Source organism: Littorina saxatilis, linkage group LG16, assembly GCF_037325665.1.
Source record: "Littorina saxatilis isolate snail1 linkage group LG16, US_GU_Lsax_2.0, whole genome shotgun sequence".
Taxonomy (NCBI): domain Eukaryota; kingdom Metazoa; phylum Mollusca; class Gastropoda; order Littorinimorpha; family Littorinidae; genus Littorina; species Littorina saxatilis.
In genome coordinates, this window is record NC_090260.1 from 33783988 (window position 1) to 33805871 (window position 21884).

The following is a 21884-nucleotide window of genomic DNA, read 5'->3' on the forward strand; positions in this document are numbered from 1 at the left end:
ACGCCGATATTGGGGGAAGCAGAAGATACAAATTAAAACAAATGTTGACAAGCCAATCGCAGAACAGAACTGACACAACAAAGTGAAAGATATTATTATATGCTGAAGATGTGACCCTATTTTTGAACAATATGGAACACGCATTAACCCTTGTTACCTATTTTTCAAAATTCTCAGGTTTGGCAATGAATAGACAAAAAACTGAAATCATGGCCTCTAGGCAGTAATAAATATGGTAATGAAAATGAGTGTGGGTTAAGGTGGACTACACAAGTGAAGATTTTGGGAATTTATTTCAGTAGCTCCTCATCCGTCTCTGAGATTGAAGAAAACTGGACAAGCCGTATTGAAAATATACGACGCAACATTGTGAAATGGTTTAAACGAAATTGTAGTATCATGGGGAAAATGTGCATAGTGAAATCTCTTTTGTTATCGCAGATTATTTATCCGTTGCAAGCACTGGTAATACCCGAAAAGGTATTGACTGAGATAAATACTTTGTTTTACAGATTTATTTGGAAAAAAACGATTTTCAAACACTAAGGCATTTGAGAAAGTTAAAAGAAAAGTCATGTGTCAAGATTTTCCTGATGGGGGTTTAAAAATGATTGAATGCAGTTCTCTTGTTTGTTGTCCTGGGCTGCGAATTTATTGAACGAAAAGCAGGAAAGATGGAAACAGATACCGTTATATATGTTTTCGAAGCTTGGTGAAAGGTTGTGTTGTTTCCATTCTAACACCACTGTAAAAACTTTGAAAGGATTGGGATTAATTAAAAATGTATTTTGGAAACAAGTGTTAATCTGTTGGTTGAAAATAAGGACATGATTCAGAGAGCAGTAGGTGGAGAAATGTTATTAAGTGATACGTGTTTATGGAACAGCAGTGATATAATGTTTTTTTAGCGATTAGATTAAAGCAGGCATTTGTCGAGTAAAGGATGTATTTGTTAATAATGAGTGTTTGCCCTTTAATGTTATGCAGCAGAACCCCCGCGGGTTAGGGGGAGTCCCATATTGGTTGGGACGAGAAAGAATTTACCCGATGCTCCCCAGCATGTCGTAAGAGGCGACTAACGGATTCTGTTTCTCCTTTTACCCTTGTTAAGTGTTTCTAGTATAGAATATAGTCAATGTTTGTAAAGATTTTAGTCAAACAGTATGTAAGAAATGTTAAGTCCTTTGTACTGGAAACTTGCATTCTCCCAGTAAGGTAATATATTGTACTACGTTGCAAGCCCCTGGAGCAAATGTTTGATTTGTGCTTTTTTGAACAAGAAACAATTGACAAGTGGCTCTATCCCATCATCCCCCTTCCCTCCGTCGCGATATAACCTTGAACGGTTGAAAACGACGTTAAAAACCAAATAAAGAAAGAAAGTTATGCAGCAGAAGGTTGGATATAAGCCTACAAGATTCTTTGAACATAGGGTTATTTGTACAGCAGTTAAAGCAGCAGCACTACGCTCTGCAAATCTTCTTCTTCTTCTTCTGCGTTCGTGGGCTGAAACTCCCACGTACACTCGTGTTTTTTGCACAAGTGGAATTTTACGTGTATGACCGTTTTTACCCCGCCAATTAGGCAGCCATACGCCGTTTTCGGAGGAAGCATGCTGGGTTACATGGATTACAGGATCTTTTTCGTGCGCACTTGGTCTTGTGCTTACGTGTACACACGGGGTTTTTCGGACACCGAGGAGAGTCTGCACACAAAGTTGACTCTGAGAAATAAATCTCTCGCCGAACGTGGGGACGAACTCACGCTGACAGCGGCCAACTGGATACAAATCCAGCGCGCTACCGACTGAGCTACATCCCCGCCCCGCTCTGCAAATGGACATGTATGTGGATTTAACGGTTTAAAGAATCTGAGTAAGCCTTGTCAATTTCGAAAATTGATTATAAAGGAAAAGTATGTGGAGCCGGTTACAGTTAAATTTTGGGGAAATAAATGTGATTTCAGGCCGGGAAAAGAGCGGTGGTTAATGGTAAACAAAGTAACCACTGAAACAAGATCGCGAATGTAACAATGGAAAATACTGCACAATATTTACCCCACAAATATTGTATTGTATAAAATAGGTATTTCCTCGAGTAATTGTTGTATTTATTGTGAGAACGAAATTGATTATATTGAACATTTTATTTATTTTTGCCCGAAAATTATGTCCATTTGGAAATGCGCTGAGGATAAAGTGAATTGTAAATATAATTTGATTATTAAAATTACTGTAAAGGAAGTTTTTCGGGCGTGTTTGAAAATTCACAAAGTTCCAAGGCAATAATAAGTTATGTGAATTATTTGATTGTGATAGCCAACATGTGATGTTGGTATTATAGATATGGTATATTGTATGCATTTTTGAGAGGGAATTGTTATAGAAAAGTTGTTTAAAATACATTTAAAAATAGTATTGTTAATGATATAAGTATATTTAAAGTAGAAACATTAATATAACAAGAAGAGCAAACGCTCGATCGAGTCACTTTCGCAGTTCTGAATATTATATGAGGCATCAGATGGACAGGAAGAAATTGCTATTCACAACACAATGAGTCACGTTCACATAAAATTTGAGCCCGGTCACTTTTATAGTTTCCGAGAAAAGCCCAACGTTAAGGTGTGTGTTGCCGAACAGAAAAGGCTAGTTATCTCCCTTGTTTTTCTGATAACGTTCGTAAAAGGCTACAGATGTAAATACTTTGATGTAAAGAATAATCCTACAAAGTTTCAATCACATCCGATGAACTTTGTCAAAGATATAAAATGTCTAATTTTTCCTTTGACGCTGACCTGTGACCTTGAAAAAGGTCAAAGGTCAACGAAACCATCGTTAAAGTGTAGAGGTCATTGGAGGTCACGACTAAACAAAATATGAGCCCGATCGCTTTGATAGTTTCCGAGAAAAGTCCAACGTTAAGGTGGTGTCTACGGACGGCCGGCCGGCCGGCCGGACAGACTAACACTGACCGATTACATAGAGTCACTTTTTCTCAAGTGACTCAAAAAGCAGAGGATAAAAAAGAAAAAAAATCAATTAAGAAGGATCCTCCCCGCAAAAAAACCCCAAAAAACAAGTCGCGTAATGCGAAAATACAACATTTAGTCAAGCTCTCAAACTCACGGAATGAAACTGAACGCACTGCATTTTTTCACAATGACCGTAGTCCGCCGCTCGTACAAAAGGCAGTAAAATTCACGAGCCTGTTTAGCGCAGTAGTGGTTGCGCTGTGCTGCATAGCATGCTTTTCTGTACCTCTCTTCGTTTGAACTTTCTGAGCGTGTTTTTAATCCAAACATATCATATCTATATGTTTTTGGAATCAGAAACCGACAAGGAATAAGATGAATGTGTTTTTAAATCGATTTCGCACATTTTATTTTAATCATAATTTTTATATGTTTAATTTTCAGAGCTTGTTTTTAATCCAAATATAACATATAACATGCACAGAATCAGAAAAGGATTAAGAATAAGATGAACGCAAATTTGGATCGTTTCATAAAAAAAAATTATTACACTTTTCAGATTTTAAATGACCAAAGTCATTAATTAATTTTTAAGCCTCCAAGCTGAAATGCAATATCAAAGTCCGGCTTTCGTCGAAGATTGCTTGGCCAAAATTTCAATCAATTTTATTGAAAAATGAGGGTGTGACAGTGACGCCTCAACTTTTACAAAAAGCCGGATATGACGTCATCAAAGACATTCGAAAAAATGAAAAAAACGTCCGGGGATATCATACCCAGGAACTCTCATGTAAAATTTCCAAAAAATCGGTCCAGTAATTTACTCTGAATCGCTCCACACACACACACACACACACACACACACACACGCACACACAGACACACACACACACACACACACACAGACACAGACACACATACACCACGACCCTCGTCTCGATTCCCCCTCTATGACTGTTAAAACATTTAGTCAAAACTTGACTAAATGTAAAAAGAGGCAAACAAGAAAGGGTTGAAGCAGCCTGTATGCAACTGAGATAAAACAAAACATTCTTATTTTCTATAGTATTGGCTGGTTGGCTTGGCTTTTAAATACTAACTGGATATCATCATCGTCTTTTTCTTCTTCTTCTTCTTCTGCTTGATCGTTTTTAAGCTGCAACTCTCACGTACATTCGTGCAAAACACGAGTGGGTTTTTACGCGTAGGACCGCTTTTGTCCCCGCCATTTGGGCAAACCATTCTCCGATATCGGGGTAGTTAAAAAATAATCTGATTTGGACAGGTTTTTACATTTAGTCAAGTTTAATCGAGACGAGATTCGTGTACATTTAGTCAAAACTACTGGACCGATCTTCATGACATTTCAAAAGAGAGAGCCTGGTTATGATATCTCCAGACATTCTTTTTCATTTTTTTGATAAATGTCTTTGATGACGTCATGTCCGGCTTTGTGAAAATTGAGGCGGCCCTGTCACGCCCTCGTTTTTCAATCAAATTGATTGAAATTGTGGTTAATTGGTTTGTTCATTAACGTTGTCAATAAAATAAAATTTTCACTAACAGATTTATAAATGATTGCATCATTTTCCTTAATTTTCTCCTGAATTCCTGAATTTACTCGAAAACTGTGCTCAGAATTACACAGAAAATAGGTTAAGTTAGTACTGCGTTCTCACGCTACGCGGAGACGAGCGTGACCCATCTCGGTTTTTAGTGTGGTTAGTCGAGACTATCTTAATACAGTCTCGGCGATAACTGTTTTTGTGTGTTAATATGGTGCTTTGATTCCGACAGCGTCACGCGACTTTTTTCTTTCCAACGACAGTCAAGGGTTAACAATACAAAAACATCATGACACCCCCCACTCAATATTCCCCCTCCCACCCCAACACCATTGCACCCTACACTTACCAAAAGTCAAGGGGTAACGTAACAAAAACATCAAGAAAAACCATCACCACTTCCCCCCCCCCTCCCCCGCCCAAACTTACCAAAAGTCAAGGGGTAACGCAACAAAAACATCAAGACACTCACCCCCTCACCCCCCCCCCCCCCCCTCACCCGTCCCAAATTACCAAAAGTCAAGGGGTAACGCAACAAAAACATTAAGACCCCCCCCCCCCACAACCTACCAAAAGTCAAGGGGTAACGCAACAAAAACAATAAGACCCCCCCCCCCCCACAACCTACACTCTAAACAAAAGTGTTCCACTCCTGAACACCCTTTCTGTAACCACTTCTGAACACCCTTTTAGTAGAACACTTTTGGAACACAAAAAGTGTTCTATACACAAAAAAGTGTTCCAAAAGTGTTCCAAAAGTGTTCCAAAAGTGTTCACATCTGAACACTTTTAAGTGTTCACCCTGCTGTAACCACTTCTGAACACATAAAAGTGTTCAGGTCAACACTTTTAGAACACTTTTGGAACACTTTTGGAACACTTTTGGAACACTTTTAGAACACTTTTGGAACACTTTTAGAACACTTTTGGAACACTTTTGGAACACTTTTAGAACACTTTTAGAACACTTTTGGAACACTTTTAGAACACTTTTGGAACACTTTCATCCTGCACTGTCATACAATTCAGAAAGACATTAAAATCAAATTTTGTGAGCAAAGAAGCATTTTTAATTGACAAAAAGAAATGTCTGCAGCAGTCGCAGAACAAACGGGTCTGGGGTAGGAATTGTTGAACACATAATATACCGAGCAACAAAATTCGTCATTGTTTGATTGACAAAATCTTCATCAATTATAGAGTTAGAATTATTAAACTACAAAAGTTTAATGAAGGCATGTTTGACCTTGCTTTTGTGTGATTATTTTGATGCTGTGACTGTTTTAACACACAAGACAAGCAGGTTTATCGTAAAACACATAATGCGCGCTCGCAGCACGTGCAAGTAGCGGCAGGAGAAATCTGATATGTGAGATGTGTTCACTAATGCATTAGCAACCAAAAGAGACCATGGCACGCTTGCTGCCAGTCTCACTTTTGAAACAGCCAGGATGCCAAGATTGACACCACCAAAATGCCAGGTCGATTTAAAGCTGGGGGTGATCCAGAAGCGCTGGCATGTGCTTTAAACGTGCATGTGTCAACAGTTTATCACCTTCTGCAATGTTCTGGTGACATTGGAAGCACTGCAGTTATGCAACGCGGTAGATTTTTTCGCATTACCCCAATAAGACAAGATCGCAATTTCCTTCCACAACGTCTTCGACATCGATTCAATTCAGCCGCTGACAATACCAGGAACATCACTGGAAGCAACCAGTGTCCGATCAGTGGCCAGAGAACGCGATGAAGGCTGACTGAGCGAGACCTCCAAAACTTCGTTTTGTCCCGTGTGTTGAAACAATCGCAGCATCAAAATACTCACGCAACAGCTGTGTCAAACATGCCTTCATCAAAATGTTGTGGTTTGATAATTCTAACTCCATAATTGTTCGAGATTTTGTCAATCAAACATTGCAGAATTTTTTCGCGTTTCTTTTGTTGCTCGGTATATGTTGCTATTAAATAATATGAACGGAGCTCTGGTAAACCCCATCTTGAAAGTTCACACACGAAAGTCCGATAACAAAAACACCCTTCAGAGTTGGGAGGATTCCAGGCCCTTGGTCTTTGGTTTAGTTTTCAACTCGCTGTCCGGAACATCCTGTTCGAAATAAAAGTGAGTTTTAGAACATGATGCATTTCCAACTCTTAACAGGTTTGTGTTAAACGTTTGTACTTAATTGATAACACTGAAGTGTAAATCTTAACTAATAGTGGACTTCTTCTTGCTGTCAGCAGATCTCCAACAATCGCAGTTACAGGTAAACTTTTTTTTATTCCAGAACGGGCATAGGTCACATAACAGAACAAATACGTCACGTCCAATTCGCTCTCACCTTCCCAACACACAATGACACTCGCATGCACGCACATGCACACACGACTGAATGTAAAAAGTAATCCCTCTTGAAGCAGGAGTCTGTCCCTAAGAACAAAAAGTAGAATTAAAATAGGTCTTTCGCAAGGATTTCATTAGCGCGTGGCCACTCTGGAAAATGGCACTCTACAAATTGTTTATATAAGGTAAGCAGTAAACCGTACTGCTAATGTGGCGAGGCCTTGAGCACGCCCGTTTTCCTTAACTCGTTCTTAACCTATGTGAACCCAGGGAAAACACCTTGTCAACAATCACTGGAAGCCAAAGATCACTGTCGCAATTAATCGTGAACTCCGATGAGTTTTAGTTTAAAGAAAAGGGTGTCATATTGAATGCACCCTCTAGTAATCCGTTTGTAAAGAAACTACCTAAGTTTTGTTGGTTTGATCTAAACAATGAATTATAAGGAAATCATTTATTATGTAATGTATTCTATATTATAGAATGCATTCTATAACGTCCCGAACTGCCTTCTATGATAAAATGCATTCTATTTACACAAAATACCAAAATGCTTTTTATGATAGAATGCGTTCTTTAACGTCCTGAAATGCATTATAATTTATATGCATAATGTCCCGAAACTACAACAGGCCAGCCCCGCAAAGAAAAGCAGAACTACACACACACACACACACAGCCACACACACGCACAGAGAGAGAGAGAGAGAGAGAGAGAGAGAGAGAGAGAGAGAGAGAGAGAGAGAGAGAGAGAGAGAGAGAGAGAGAGAGACAGACAGACAGACAGACAGACAGAGAGACAGAGACAGAGAGAGAGAGAGACAGACAGAGAGAGAGAGACAGAGAGAGAGAGACAGAGAGAGAGAGAGACAGAGACAGAGACAGAGAGAAAGAGAGAGCTGTGTGTGAGAGTGTTTGTAGATCTGCTTTCGAAGCAGGGACCATACCGAGCTGGCCTGTAGAAGTTTTGTGGCGCTTTATGGAATGCATTCTATCATAAGAATGCATTCTATCATAAGAATGCATTGTTGGACGTTATAGAATGCATTCTATAATAGAATACATTTCTGGGCAAATGACAAGTATGATTGAATGCATTCTATATCATACAATATAGAATGTGTTCTATGATATGGAATGCATTCTTTAATATAAAATGCATTCTAATTTCTATCATAATTTTCTAAAATATTTCATTATTTAGATCTTGAAAACTAACCAAAACTTACAAACGGATCGCTTTTAACTCACGTGATCTCAAGCTAAACCTACGTGAACCGAAGGAAAACACCTTGTCAGCGACCATTGGAGGCCAGCGATCACTGTCAAAACCAATCATAAACTCCGATGAGAATATTTTCAAAAGAAAAGGGTGTCATATTGAATGCACCCTGCATACACTGTTAGCGGCAATGGCAGATCCAAGCGGATCAGCAGCGTGTTGTCTGTTGGCCATGCTTTGACTAAAGCTGGCCTCAGTGTTTACGGCACTACTCTACCATAACGAATGGAAATTCTGAGTAGACTAAGTTCAGGAAAAATTTTTATCATTGCAGGCCTCAGCACTCACTGAACTTAAAAATATGTATATTTTTTCCACCTTTTAAGGAGAAGACTGCAAAATAAGGCAGCATTCTCAAAATGTAACTGCGCTGTATCCCACAGAAAGCTTAAACTTACATGAAGTGCATCCACAAGGTTTCGTCGCATTACTGTTAGCTCCATCTCCAGAAAGTGAACTGCCTCAGCGAAGCAGTATGGTTCCTGCACACACAAGATGCATGTTAAGAAATCAAACACTATTTTACTGAAGTTCCACATCGTAGCAACACTGAAAAGTGTTCTGATTCTCATACTTTTGTTTATTGTGAAACTGTGTATCAACATTTAGATTTCTGTCAAATGTGGAAGGAGAGGGGGCTGGCTGTGTGTGTGTGTGTGTGTGTGTGTGTGTGTGTGTGTGTGTGTGTGTGTGTGTGTGTGTGTGTGTGTGTGTGTGTGTGTGTGTGTGTCCACATATGAGTTTGGCGACTGTCTGGTGTGTTTTGCACGGAGATATTAATTTTGAAACAGAGTATTTCAGCAAATAGTATAATCAATGATTCCGCAACCGCCGACACAATTGGCCTAGTGGTAAGGCGTCCGCCCGGTGATCGGGAGGTCGTGGCTTCGAACCCCGGCCGGGTCATACCTAAAACTTTAAAATTGGCAATCTAGTGGCTGCTCCGCCTGGCGTCTGGCATTATGGGGTTAGGGCTAGGACTGGTTGGTCCGGTGTCAGAATAATGTGACTAGGTGAGACATGAAGCCTGTGCTGCGACTTCTGTCTTGTGTGTGGCGCATGTTAAATGTCAAAGCAGCACCGCCCTGATATGGCCCTTCGTAGTCGGCTGGGCGTTAAGCAAACAAACAAACAAAACTTATCAGATCAATTTGAAAGTCAATATTTCCCTGCAAAACTACACACTATATGCAAATGCAGGACATGCGTACCTTGGTAAACACGTCTGGGTTGCCGTCAGTGCCTCCTGTTCATCCTCAGTGCAATTCAGAAGAAATGTGCGCAGGTTACGCCCACATCGATTCGCCACATGGGCACATCAGCTCAAACGGCTTCCCAGTTCCCTGAAAGTGTGATAGATCTGTGAAATCAAATACAACCAAGCATGCATAGAATTATTCTAAATTGCGCACACAATCAACCTGGCCACTATTATGATGAATGTTGTTCATTAATGTATGCTGTTTTTAGCCTACCGCTTCACTTTATCTAGCGTGCAGATCGTACATCTATGGTCTAACCAAAGGAAGAAGAAGAATCCGAAAATCTGCAAATGTATTGCTCTGACCACAGGCGGAAGGTATCGTTCACTGGACCACCATTATAATTATAAGGAACCCCTGGACATACAAGTATAACAATAACACAAAACCAAGCACATCAACCAGAATAAAAAATCAACATCAAATTGAAATAGAGTTTATTTACCAACGCAGAACTAATGTAAAAGGTCCACTGATCAGCTGAAACCGTTGCGACAGCAAAATTAGAGAAATTGTCTTCAAACGTCCACAGATACAAGTAACAGGAACATGTTACAACAAAAATACGAGTGACTAAGCTTAGATGAATTAATACAAAATCTCAGCAAGCAACTTACAGATAACAATCGGAAATCCTGAGCCAAATCAACGCAGCGACAACGCAGACAGGTCCACAGATCTAAAAGTGTCAACGTTCTTTTTTGGTCCAGCTGAAGCATGATGGGACAATTAGTAACATTATTAAATTGTAAAAATAAAAATGCTAATACTTACCGCTTATTAGATGTCTCAGATGAAATAAATGTTTGATGAAAAAATATAAGCACAACACGATTAAAAACAAAAACAAAAAAACGTCCCGCAGCGGTCTAGGGGGTATAAAAATTATATACTCTAAGCGACGCTAGATCCCGACGAGTCTCCGTAGCTCAATCGGTAGAGCGCTGACATGGCAAAGCGAAGATCTCGGGTTCGAATCTGCTCAAGGCCCAAATATTTTTAATGTATTATTTTATTCGGATCATGACTAAAAGACGAAGTGGAACACTTGTTGAACACGTGTGTTCACCTGGTGTTCCACTGTGCAAAAAAGTGTTTACCATGTGTTCCAAAAGTGTTCAGGTAGCAGAAGATGCTTCAGGATAACACATTGAGAACACTTTCTGTGTTCCAAAAGTGTAAAAATGTGTTCACCCTAACACTTTAAGTGTTCACCCTAAACACTTTCAGTGTTCTCAAAGTGTTATAAAATTTAGAGTGTACCAAAAGTCAAGGGGTAACGCAACAAAAACATTAAGACCCCCCCCCCCCCCACAACCTACCAAAAGTCAAGGGGTAACGCAACAAAAACATTAAGACCCCCCCCACACACACACAACCTACCAAAAGTCAAGGGGTAACGCAACAAAAACATTAAGACCCCCCCCCCCCCACACACAACCTACCAAAAGTCAAGGGGTAACGCAACAAAAACATTAAGACCCCCCCCCCCCACACACAACCTACCAAAAGTCAAGGGGTAACGCAACAAAAACATTAAGACCCCCCCCCCCCCCACACAACCTACCAAAAGTCAAGGGGTAACGCAACAAAAACATTAAGACCCCCCCCCCACACAACCTACCAAAAGTCAAGGGGTAACGCAACAAAAACATCAAGACACCCCCCCCCCCCCCCACAACCTACCAAAAGTCAAGGGGTAACGCAACAAAAACAGTAAGCCCCCCCCCCCCCCCCACAACCTACCAAAAGTCAAGGGGTAACGCAACAAAAACAGTAAGCCCCCCCCCCCCCCCCCCCCAACCTACCAAAAGTCAAGGGGTAACGCAACAAAAACAGTAAGCCCCCCCCCCCCCACAACCTACCAAAAGTCAAGGGGTAACGTAACAAAAACCATCAAGACACCCCCCCTCCCCACCCGCCCAACTTACGAAAAGTCATTACAACCCTCCCCCCCCCCCCCCCCCCCCCCCCGTCTGCCCCAACTCCCCACTTACGAAAAGACAATAGGTAACGAGACACTCCCCAACCCTTACCCCATCCGAACCTGCCCCCTAACACCCCATCCCCCCATCCCCCCACCACCACCACCACTTACCAGGAACATAAATGGATGTTGCTCGTCCCAACACCTGCAGTTCGCACAGATGCATGGGAGCGGGTTTGTCGAGACCGTATCCATGTTCTCTCTGCTTTGGCATCACCAGGGTGACGTATCTGCCGAGAATGGGGGCGTCTTGGCACTTGTATCGCACTGTGGCCCCCAGTCCCAATGTGCCGACTCTCACGCACGTCTTCTCCACGGTGTCGCTCTGGATAGGGGTGTACTTTTGCTTCATGGAGTAGGCCACGCGCACTGTGAAGTTTCTCAGTCTGTCCTCTGAAATATATTATATGTGTAACAAAAGATAGAAAATATGATTTGTGGGTTGTTGTGTGTCTGTGTTTTTACATTTCGTCAAGTTTTGACTAAATGTTTTAACATAGAGGGGGAATCGAGACGAGGGTCGTGGTGTATGTGTGTGCGTGTGTGTGTGTGTGTGTGTGTGTGTGTGTGTGTGTGTGTGTGTGTGTGTGTGTGTGTGTGTGTGTGTGTGTGTAGAGCGATTCAGACCAAACTACTGGACCGATCTTTATGAAATTTTACATGAGAGTTCCTGGGAATGATATCCCCTGACATTTCTTTTTCTTTTTTTCGATAAATACCTTTGATGACGTCATATCCGGCTTTGTGTAAAAGTTGAGGCGGCACTGTCACACCCTCATTTTTCAATCAAATTGATTGAAATTTTGGCCAAGCAATCTTCGACGAAGGCCGGACTTTGGTATTGCATTTCAGCTTGGTGGCTTAAAAATTAATTGATGACTTTGAACATTAAAAATCTGAAAATTGTGACAAAAATATTTTATTTATAAAACGATCCAAATTTACGTTCATCTTATTCTTCAATCAATCAATCAATCAATCAATGAGGCTTATATCGCGCATATTCCGTGGGTACAGTTCTAGGCGCTCTGCAGTGATGCCGTGTGAGATGAAATTTTATACGGCCAGTAGATTGCAGCCATTTCGGCGCATATTTACCTTTCACGGCCTATTATTCCAAGTCACACGGGTATAGGTAGACAATTATTAACTGTGCCCAAGCAATTTTGCCAGGAAAGACCCTTTTGTCAATCGTGGGATCTTTAACGTGCACACCCAATGTAGTGTACACGGGGGGAGGGTTCGGACACCGAAGAGAGTCTGCACACAAAGTTGACTCTGAAATAAATTTCCGCCGAACCTGGGATCGAACTCACGCTGACAGCGGCCAACTGAATACAAATCCAGCGCGCTACCAACTGAGCTATATCCCCGCTGATTCCAAAAACATATAAATATGTTATATTTGGATTAAAAACAAGCTCTGAAAATTAAAAATATAAAAATTATGATCAAAATTAAATTTTCGAAATCAATTTAATACCGAAGTCCGGCCTTTGTCGAAGATTGCTTGGCCAAAATGTCAATCAATTTGATTGAAAATTGAGGGTGTGACAGTGCCGCCTCAACTTTTACAAAAAGCCGGATATGACGTCATCACAGACATTTATTGAAAAAATGAAAAAAATTTTATCGGGATATATGTCATACACAGGAACTCTCATGTCAAATTTCATAAAGATCGGTCCTGGGGTGTTATGTATGAGTGACGTCTAAACGTTTAGGCGGCGTGCAAATAGCGAGTGCCGCCAACCGCGAGGTACACAGTATGCACGGGTGGCGACTACACGCTTGTACCACCGAAACTGGCGACTAAATTTAGACGTGCTCCGGAGGTCGTCTAAATGGTTTACACGCCGACTTCAGCGAACAGAATGGCCATTTTCATGGTTTTCCGCCATCAAAGTCGACGAATTTTGCGCCGTAATCGTTTTTAGACAGAACCCAATAGTTGGAAGAGCTGGACTAAAAAGATATTTTTTTTGCGAGATTCACTTCCCTTGTCATATTATTTTAGAACCAACACCGATAAGATTAGCGAAGACATCTTTGATTCGTTCCAGCGCAAAGTAGCACTGACCCATATTTCACTGCTCTCCGTCTCTGAATAGTCGAACTCCCGTGCGAGGAAGCGGGAGGATGTTATCGAATGACCCTAGCGCATGCGCAAAGGAAGGAATTCCTCGTTATAAAAATAGATTGACTGGTGACCTTGCTTTACACGGCAACTTGAAAGTCGGCGGTCTGGTCGTCACCCGTGCATACCGATTGAGCGCCTGCGGTAGGTGGCGACTTTCAAGTCATGACTTCGCTGAAGTCGGCGTGTACTTTACACGGCACTCATGCATAACTCCCCAGTAGTTTACTCTGAATCGCTCTACACACACACACGCACACACACACACACAGACACACATACACCACGACCCTCGTCTCGATTCCCCCCAAAGTTCGAAAAGACATAATGACGGGAATATTGGCGTCACAACAAAATTATGTCACTTTTTCTGCACGTCTCCCGTGGAAGTGACAAACAATTCCGAGAACGAAGTTAGTCTCGGTGACTACAGCATATCAGCCGTAGAAGATGAGTTGTGCATGTATCGGTATCGTATATCATTAACTCACGACAGCAATCTCCGCGGTTGGTGACAGACACGTAGAAGATGTCGTAGATCGCTAGGAGATCCACCCTCCACCAGTGCCAGTCGTTGTTGTCCGATTCCGCCGTGTTGAAGCAGTTGGCCAAAGACGTCTCCAGATTGCCGTCGTTGGCACTGTTGGGGTTGTTGTAGATGTCGTAGTAGGAGCTGGCCCAGGCTGGCTTGTACAGCGCCACGTTTGTCAGCCCTGAGAATCACAGCAGTTTGATTTGTTTTCTTTACAAGCAACACAAAAAGAAGGAAGGAGGAAGGACGGAGAATGCCAAATTTTATTTCGATTGTGTTGTTGTTTTGTTGTTGTTGTTTTGTTGTTGTCGTTTCGTTCACAAGCAACAAGTATGAAAGAAAGGAAGGTAGGAAGGAAGGAAGGATGTAGGATCGAAATAAAGGAATAACCGTTCCTTGCACATTCCAAACGTCTATAGCAAGAAGTGCTTCATCACCAGCGATACCCTATCTAGGGCAACAGGCTGCTCGCACTTCGGGAGATATTCTGGTGTACGCATGGTAGCCAGAATTTGGGCTTTACTTCATAATCAGGTGCGTTTTACAGAAAGAAAGCACTATGACTACATGGCCTCATTGTTCGCTCTGTTGTAATTACCTCTTCGTGACGTTCGATCAGAAAATTCAGTTCGTACAAAGGTTGCTGGAAAGAAGTAATAGCAATTTCATGTCTGAAGTTCAAGCCGGGGAGGGGGGGGGGGGGGGTGGGGGGGGGGGGGGATTTTCTTCGTGGGTACTAATGCTTTTCTGGCGCCTGATCTTAACTCGGCGTAGTCTACTTCGCGAAGGCTCGCTGCAAATAGCTTTGGCAAATCATTTTCAATTAAAAAAGACTTCGGGCTCAATTTAGGACAGCAGGAACACAGTGAGTCCAACCCGTCCCGAAACAAGCAAAACTACTCGAGCAAATAAATCCCATACCTTTCGGAATAAGTTGCTGTCTCCTAAAACGGCGTGGGTTCTTTTCAGCGTCACTTAGCATCTTCAAGACCCTCCCTGAATGCGGTGCCCACGTTGTCTTGCCAAGCTGGCCTCGGACTGTGTCCTTTACTGCTGTGCTGGACGAGCCATTCTGGCCATCTCGCGCTGTCTTGCCAAGCTGACCTCGGACTGTGTCCTTTACTGCTGTGCTGGACGAGCCATTCTGGCCATCTCGCGCTGTCTTGCCAAGCTGACCTCGGACTGTGTCCTTTACTGCTGTGCTGGACGAGCCATTCTGGCCATCTCGCGTTGTCTTGCCAAGCTGACCTCGGACTGTGTCCTTTACTGCTGTGCTGGACGAGCCATTCTGGCCATCTCGCGTTGTCTTCACATTTGCTTGCTTGCTCATTCCGTGCAGGTCTTCCCCTGTGTCCCTTAGAGGCTGATCCGTTTCTGTGATTGAACAGTAACATTTCATGTCATTTCATTCTTTCTTATCCGTGACGGGGCCAGTGGCCTAGCGGATAAGACATCGGCCTCCTAATTGGAAAGTCGTCAGTTAAAATCCCGGCCGCAGCTGCCTGCTTTTCTGACCACCCAGGTCAACTTATGTGTAGACCTGCTAGTGCCTAGTTCCCCTTCGTGCATACACGCAAGCACAAGACCAAGTGCGCACGGAAAAGATCCTGTAATCCATGTTAGAGTTCGGGGGGTTGTAGAAACGCGAAAATACCCAGCATGCGGCGTATAGCTGCCTGAATTGCGGGCTAAAAACAATCATACAAGTAAAAACCCACTCACGCAAAAACATGAGTGAACATGCGATGTTCAGCCAATGTACGAAGAAGAAGTAGAAGATACTTGCTTATCCCAATGCAATGCGAGTCACTTCCTCAAAACAGAAGCAACACGTGTCGCGCTATACACAGGTGTGTCTGAGTTCAGGTGTAATCAGCCACCTGCACTTCTGGCAGAAATGACCGAGGTGTTCTTCGTGTCACGGTGGTGACACGAGGGTGGGACAGGGATACCGTCTCCGATTCATCCCATTCACCTGACCCGTGTCCGACCCGGCACGCATTCTGACCTTTGACGTGAGGATCAAAAAGTGTAACACTTTCCGGCCTGAGAAAAACAACTGTTTGTTTCCATTGACAAGAACTTTAGGTCGTTAGGATGGTTACTTTTTGTCGATGTTGGTGTGTGTGTGTGTGTGTGTGTGTGTGTGTGTGTGTGTGTGTGTGTGTGTGTGTGTGTGTGTGTGTGTGTGTGTGTGTGCAAGTGTGATTGAAGCTGAATGTGTCAATGTACACAGGTACATATGGCGTGGTATTGGCCGGACAAATTGTGTCCCCTTGAGTGTCGTTGTTTTTGTATATTTAAGTTCTAGGCTAGGAATAAACCCATAAGGTCGGTCGGAGATTGTAAAGAATTTTTTTTTTCGTGGCCCTAAGCGTAGAATTTGACACAACGATGACCCTTGTCCGTCCCGGCCTGGATTCAAGTCTGTGACGCACACACACACACGCACACACACACACAAAGAACTGACACACACACACACACACACACACACACACACACACACACACACACTAAAACACACACACACACACACACACACACATACAAGACACGCACCAAACCCAAAAGCGGTTGGTTAATAAAGCTATAACCGCTGCGACCATTTTAAAACCAGCTAGTAAATCTACTTTGCTAAGTAGTAACTTAGTAAGTGACAGTCTTCGTGTAGAATGCTTTGAAAAGTGTATTCATCTTGAAGGCACCGAGATCAAGGAAAAAATACGTACCGTTGTCTTTCTGCTGGGTTAGCACCCAGCATATGAGGATGAGAAAGAGACGCATTCTGCGTTTTATAGAGTGTCTCTCGTTGACATTTTCCCTTCCTCACTGTTGAAAGTAAACGAAGATGTTTCAGAAACTGTATCTCAGAAGCTTCGATTACTGAGAATGACGTCAAAATTCATGACTAAACGATGACGCCAGGATGGAGGTTCTACGATGATCTCGTTCACCACAACCAGCTAAGCCGGTGCTGACCAAGACCTGAACAGGCGACTTGAACTCTGTGTGTGTGTGTGTGTGTGTGTGTGTGTGTGTGTCTGTGTGTCTGTGTGTCTGTGCGTGTCTGTGCGTGTATGTGTGTAGAGCGATTCAGACCAAACTACTGGACCGATCTTTTTGAAATTTGACATGAGAGTTCCTGGGAATGATATCCCCGGATGTTTTTTCATTTTTTCGATGAATACCTTTGATGACGTCATATCCGGCTTTTTGTAAAAGTTGAGGCGGCACTGTCACACCCTCATTTTTCCATCAAATGGATTGAAATTTTGGCAAAGTAATCTTCGACAAAGGCTGCACTTTGGTATTGCATTTCAGCTTGGTGGCTTAAAAACTAATGAATGAGTTTGGTCATTAAAAATCGGAAACTTGTAATTAACATTATTTTTTTATTAAACGATCCAAAAATAATTTCATCTTATTCTTCGTCATTTTCTGATTCCAAAAACATATAAATATGTTATATTCGGATTAAACACAAGCTCTCAAAATTAAAAATATAAAAATTATGATCAAAATCAAATTTCCGAAATCGATTTAGAAACAATTTCATCTTATTTATTGTCGGTCCCTGATTCTAAAAACATATAGATATGATATGTTTGGATTAAAAAACACGCTCAGAAAGTTAAAACGAAGAGAGGTACAGTAGAGCGTGCTATGAAGCACAGCGCAACCGCTACCGCGCCAAAAACAGGCTCGTCACTTTCACTGCCTTTTGCACTAGCGGCGGACTACGTTCAGTTTCATTTTGTGAGTTCCACAGCTTGACTATATGTAGTAATTTCGCCTTACGCGACTTGTCTGTTCTTCTGTATGATTTTCTCGCTTGCAGCCTTTTAGGGGTTTCTTGGTTTCTGTTTTCTGTTTATGTCCCGATTCTTTTTACTATTCTCTGGTTGCTGTTGTTGCTTCAACTTCTCTGTTGATGGTCCTGTTGCTATCAGCTTTTGATTTTATGATCGTGTGTGTGGTTTTTATGCTTCTCTGCTTTTGCTTTTGTTGCTTGCTGCCTTTGTGCTAAAAGTTTTATTTCAATTATTTATCTGTTAATTCCCCTGCTGCTTTTAGTTTTTAAGTTTGTGATTATGTACGCTTTTCGACGGGCGCAGTGGATAAGACCCCGGCGGGAGGTCGTTGGTTCGATCCCCGGCCGAGCCTGGTCGGTTCTTCTTCTTTTTCTGCGTTCGTGGGCTGAAACTCCCACGTACACTCGTGTTTTTTGCACGAGTGGAATTTTACGTGTATGACCGTTTTTTACCCCGCCATTTAGGCAGCCATACGCCGTTTTCGGAGGAAGCATGCTGGGTATTTTCGTGTTTCTATAACCCACCGAACTCTGACATGGATTACAGGATCTTTTTCGTGCGCACTTGGTTTTGTGCTTGCGTGTACACACGGGGGTGTTCGGACACCGAGGAGAGTCTGCACACAAAGTTGACTCTGAGAAATAAATCTCTCGCCGAACGTGGGGACGAACTCACGCTGACATCGGCCAACTGGATACAAATCCAGCGCGCTACCGACTGAGCTACATCCCCGCCCGAGCCTGGTCGGTGAAGAGTGAGGATTTGTCCGATTTCACAGGTCAACTTATGTGCAGACCTCCTAGCGCCTTATTCCCCTTCGTTTGTACACGCAAGCGCAAAACCAAGTGCGCACTGAAAAGATCCTGTAATCCACGTCAGAGTTCGGTGGGTTATAGCAACACGAAAATACCAAGCATGATTCCCCCGAAAGCGGCATGTGGCCGCCTAAATGGCTGGGTAAAAAGGTCATACATGTAAAAACACACGAGTGTACGAGGCAGTGTCACCCCATGAACGCAGAAGAAGAAGTAAACTTTTCATCTAATGGTATTATTTTCCTAACTCTGATATTCCTCGAAATCAGCGTGTAGCTGCCTAAATGGCGAGGTGGAAAAAAAAGGTCATGAACGCGAAAATCCACTTGTGTAAAAGCCAACACGAAGAAGAAGAAGAAGCATATATCTCTGATGGTTCCTCTGATGCTTGTATATTTTCTGTTTATGTCCTTGTTGTGTTCATCTCTTTCGATCCTACGTTGTCCCTTAGAACGGTTCTGCTAGTCCCTTTCACGCTTTGGGATTTTGTGTTGATGCTTTCGTTGGTTTCAGCAAGCTGTCCCGGGCAGTAGACAACCTGCTAGAAGAGGAGAAACGCCAGACACCTGTTAAAAAGGCTGACATGAGCTCCTCCGGTGTAGAGCCTTTGGAGTCGGGAGCATCACCCCAAACTTCAATTTCAGACAGCAGCCAGTACTCTTCTAATTCCACGGCGGGTTCGGCTGCAACGGCTACAACGTTCTCCCAGGGCTCTGCCATCGCGCATTCCTCGATCTCAGAGTCAGTCACACAGCCATCGTCCAATGAGTAGCTGGCCAGACGCTATGCCTGAGCGACGTCCAAGACCGCTCAGCCTCCCAGCCAAAGAAAGCTTTCCGCGGAAGTCAAGCTTGCCAACGAAAAGAAGGACGCGTATTTTTGTTTGGTTTTGGTTTTTTAACTCAGTTGCATGCAGGCTGATTCAACCGTACCTTTTATTCTGTCTTTCTTTTAATTTTTAGTTCGGGAGCATCCTTCTTCGTTGGTCTTTTCCCTTAATAATTTTATAACCTAACCCTAATCTCCACTATCATGGACAAATACCATTAATGGACAATTCTTTTAATTCTTTTTTAATTACCCTTCTATAGTATCGCTCTATACATATGTGTCGCAAATCTAACTCTGAATTAAAAAAATGCACACAATTTCTATTGGTTTACCGTATCTGAATTTACCAATTACCACACATGTTTGCTGCAATAATAAGTAAATTAATATAATTTACAAAACCGTGTGACATTCCAGGTGTTTTTATACATCCTAACAGTGCTGTTTGAACATCAAGTTACATTATACTGTTGTAATAATTTATCTTTAATGCTTTCCCAAATTGGATGTATGGCAGAACATTCATAAAAGAAATGTTCCACAAAGTCAATCAATCTTATCTGGACAGAATGAGCATGTGTTATTAACACTTATGCCCATGTTACACAACATGTTATTAGTCAGATTTCTCCTGCAATATCTTCCAATGCAATTCTCTCAGTCTTTAAAATAAGCCAATGCCATTTTGTTAATTCTGTGTTAAACTTATGCATCCAGAAATTCAGACATCATGGGTTGTGTTCGGTTTTACTTATCAAATGTAATCAATATGGACGTGCTGTAAATAACTCTTTATCATCAAAAAGTGGAATATTGTTTTCATTGGTTTGCATGAGCATATGCGCCGGATATCTTTTCATAAACGAGGTAACAGCAGCATTATATTCTAACATCAGTGAAGGATAAGTAGCCACTTAATCTGATATAAGGATCTTCTTCTTCTTGTCGTTCGCTGTTAGATCGTCAGTCCGGACTGCAGGGCGAAACGTGCTGTCCTCTCCAAGTCCTCTCTGGGGCCGTATAGCTTCTTTTGTAGCGCTGTCTCCTCTGGCCAGATGGTGTCCCTCAGAGCACTGTGGTGTGGACAAGCCTGCATGATGTGCTCTGCTGTCTGATTCTTGCCACACGGACATAAGGGGGAGGCAACTAGCTTCAGCTTTGTGGCCATATGATGGTTTAGTCTGTTATGTCCAGTGCGGAGTCTGAGTAGGACCACTTGTTCTTCACGTTGGAGCAGGTGGTAGTCATCTTTCTCCGCTCTGGTTTTCCTCTTGTTTTTGATGATTGTCTTTTTTTCCTTGTACTGCAGCTGGGACGTGAACTGTTCCTTTGAGGCACCTTCCTTGGCAAGTTTGTCCGCAGCCTCGTTTCCTGCTATGTCACAATGAGCTGGCACCCACTGAAGCACGACCCTTCGGTTCTGAGCAAGCTGTTGGAGGGCGTTGTTGAGGTCAGTTTCATTGTTGGCAGACAGAGCTTGGAGTGCTGACATTGCGTCTGTCAGAAAGACGACCTGAGGACATTCATGGTCTGATCCGTCAACTATTGTTGCTGCTGTCTTCAAGGCCTGTACTTCTGCACTATAGTTGGTGCAGTGCAAACCTGTGGGAATGCTCGCTGTTTGTGCCTCTCCCTCTGGGTACCGAACTAGCACGCCGGCTCCTCCATCTCTCACAGCATCAGTGGCTGACCCATCAGTGTAGGCGTGCATCCACGCTTCTTCAGGGTAGTGGTCTGCAATCATGGCCAGGGTAAGCGCCTTCTTACTGGTGTCACTCATGTCCCGTGATGTCACGCCTTTCACGGTTGTGTTGATCTCGAGGACCCTCTTGTTGGCTTCCCAAGGTGTTGGGCATGCTCCTGTGGCATCGAGCGGCAGAGTGCTTTCCGGCAGGTGGGGTAGGTACTGTCGCTTGAGGCTTCTGCTTTGGTGCACAAAGCTTGAGCGTTTCAGCCTGTTCCTGATAGGTTTTTCCATTCTGCTGGTCATTGGGTGCTTTGGTAGGCTGATATAAGGATAACAGCCTGTTATTAACACATATATCAGCAACTATACTCACGGAATAAAATAACTTAACATTGTTTAAAATTTAATATCTCAAAATCGGAAAAAGTTACAGGAGTGATTTTTGTACCAACGTAAAGCTTGTTCAATTGCTCATTATGGGCAAAAAACCGGAATAGTCTGGCTTGTTCCGTTTTTTTGCAATTTGAGCTCAAAGACGCATGGTGTCATTTTGGAGTTTACAAACTTAGCACTGTGTGTTTGACAGCGCTGTGCGTGCACTGGTTGATCGCAGCCGCAATTAAATTACACAGGAGCAGTGAAGGTTAGCCTCAATAC

At 42.7% G+C, this 21884-nt stretch overlaps 2 protein-coding genes and 1 long non-coding RNA gene across 3 annotated transcripts in view; 1 reads left to right on the top strand and 2 right to left on the bottom strand.

Annotated features, from left to right (window-relative positions):
* Window positions 1–19481, top strand: part of LOC138949968 (protein draper-like) — a 259036-nt gene extending 239555 nt beyond the window's left edge. Inside the window, exon 18 of the mRNA XM_070321751.1 lies at window positions 19223–19481. Within this exon, the coding sequence (XP_070177852.1) occupies window positions 19223–19481 (259 nt within the window). The remainder of the gene's footprint in view (window positions 1–19222) is intronic.
* Window positions 5445–10369, bottom strand: LOC138950888 (uncharacterized). Its single transcript, XR_011450852.1, has 4 exons — window positions 10041–10369; window positions 9373–9504; window positions 8560–8643; window positions 5445–6642 (listed from the first exon to the last, which is right to left on the bottom strand). It is a non-coding gene; the product is annotated as an uncharacterized lncRNA (long non-coding RNA).
* On the bottom strand, window positions 10451–15070 carry LOC138951363 (fucolectin-like). The gene is made up of 4 exons (XM_070322980.1): window positions 15001–15070; window positions 14039–14260; window positions 11522–11803; window positions 10451–10503 (listed from the first exon to the last, which is right to left on the bottom strand). The coding sequence occupies exons 1-4, from the start codon at window positions 15059–15061 to the stop codon at window positions 10451–10453; spliced, it is 618 nt and encodes a 205-aa protein (XP_070179081.1). The 5' UTR covers window positions 15062–15070.
* Window positions 19482–21884: the final 2403 nt, after the last annotated feature.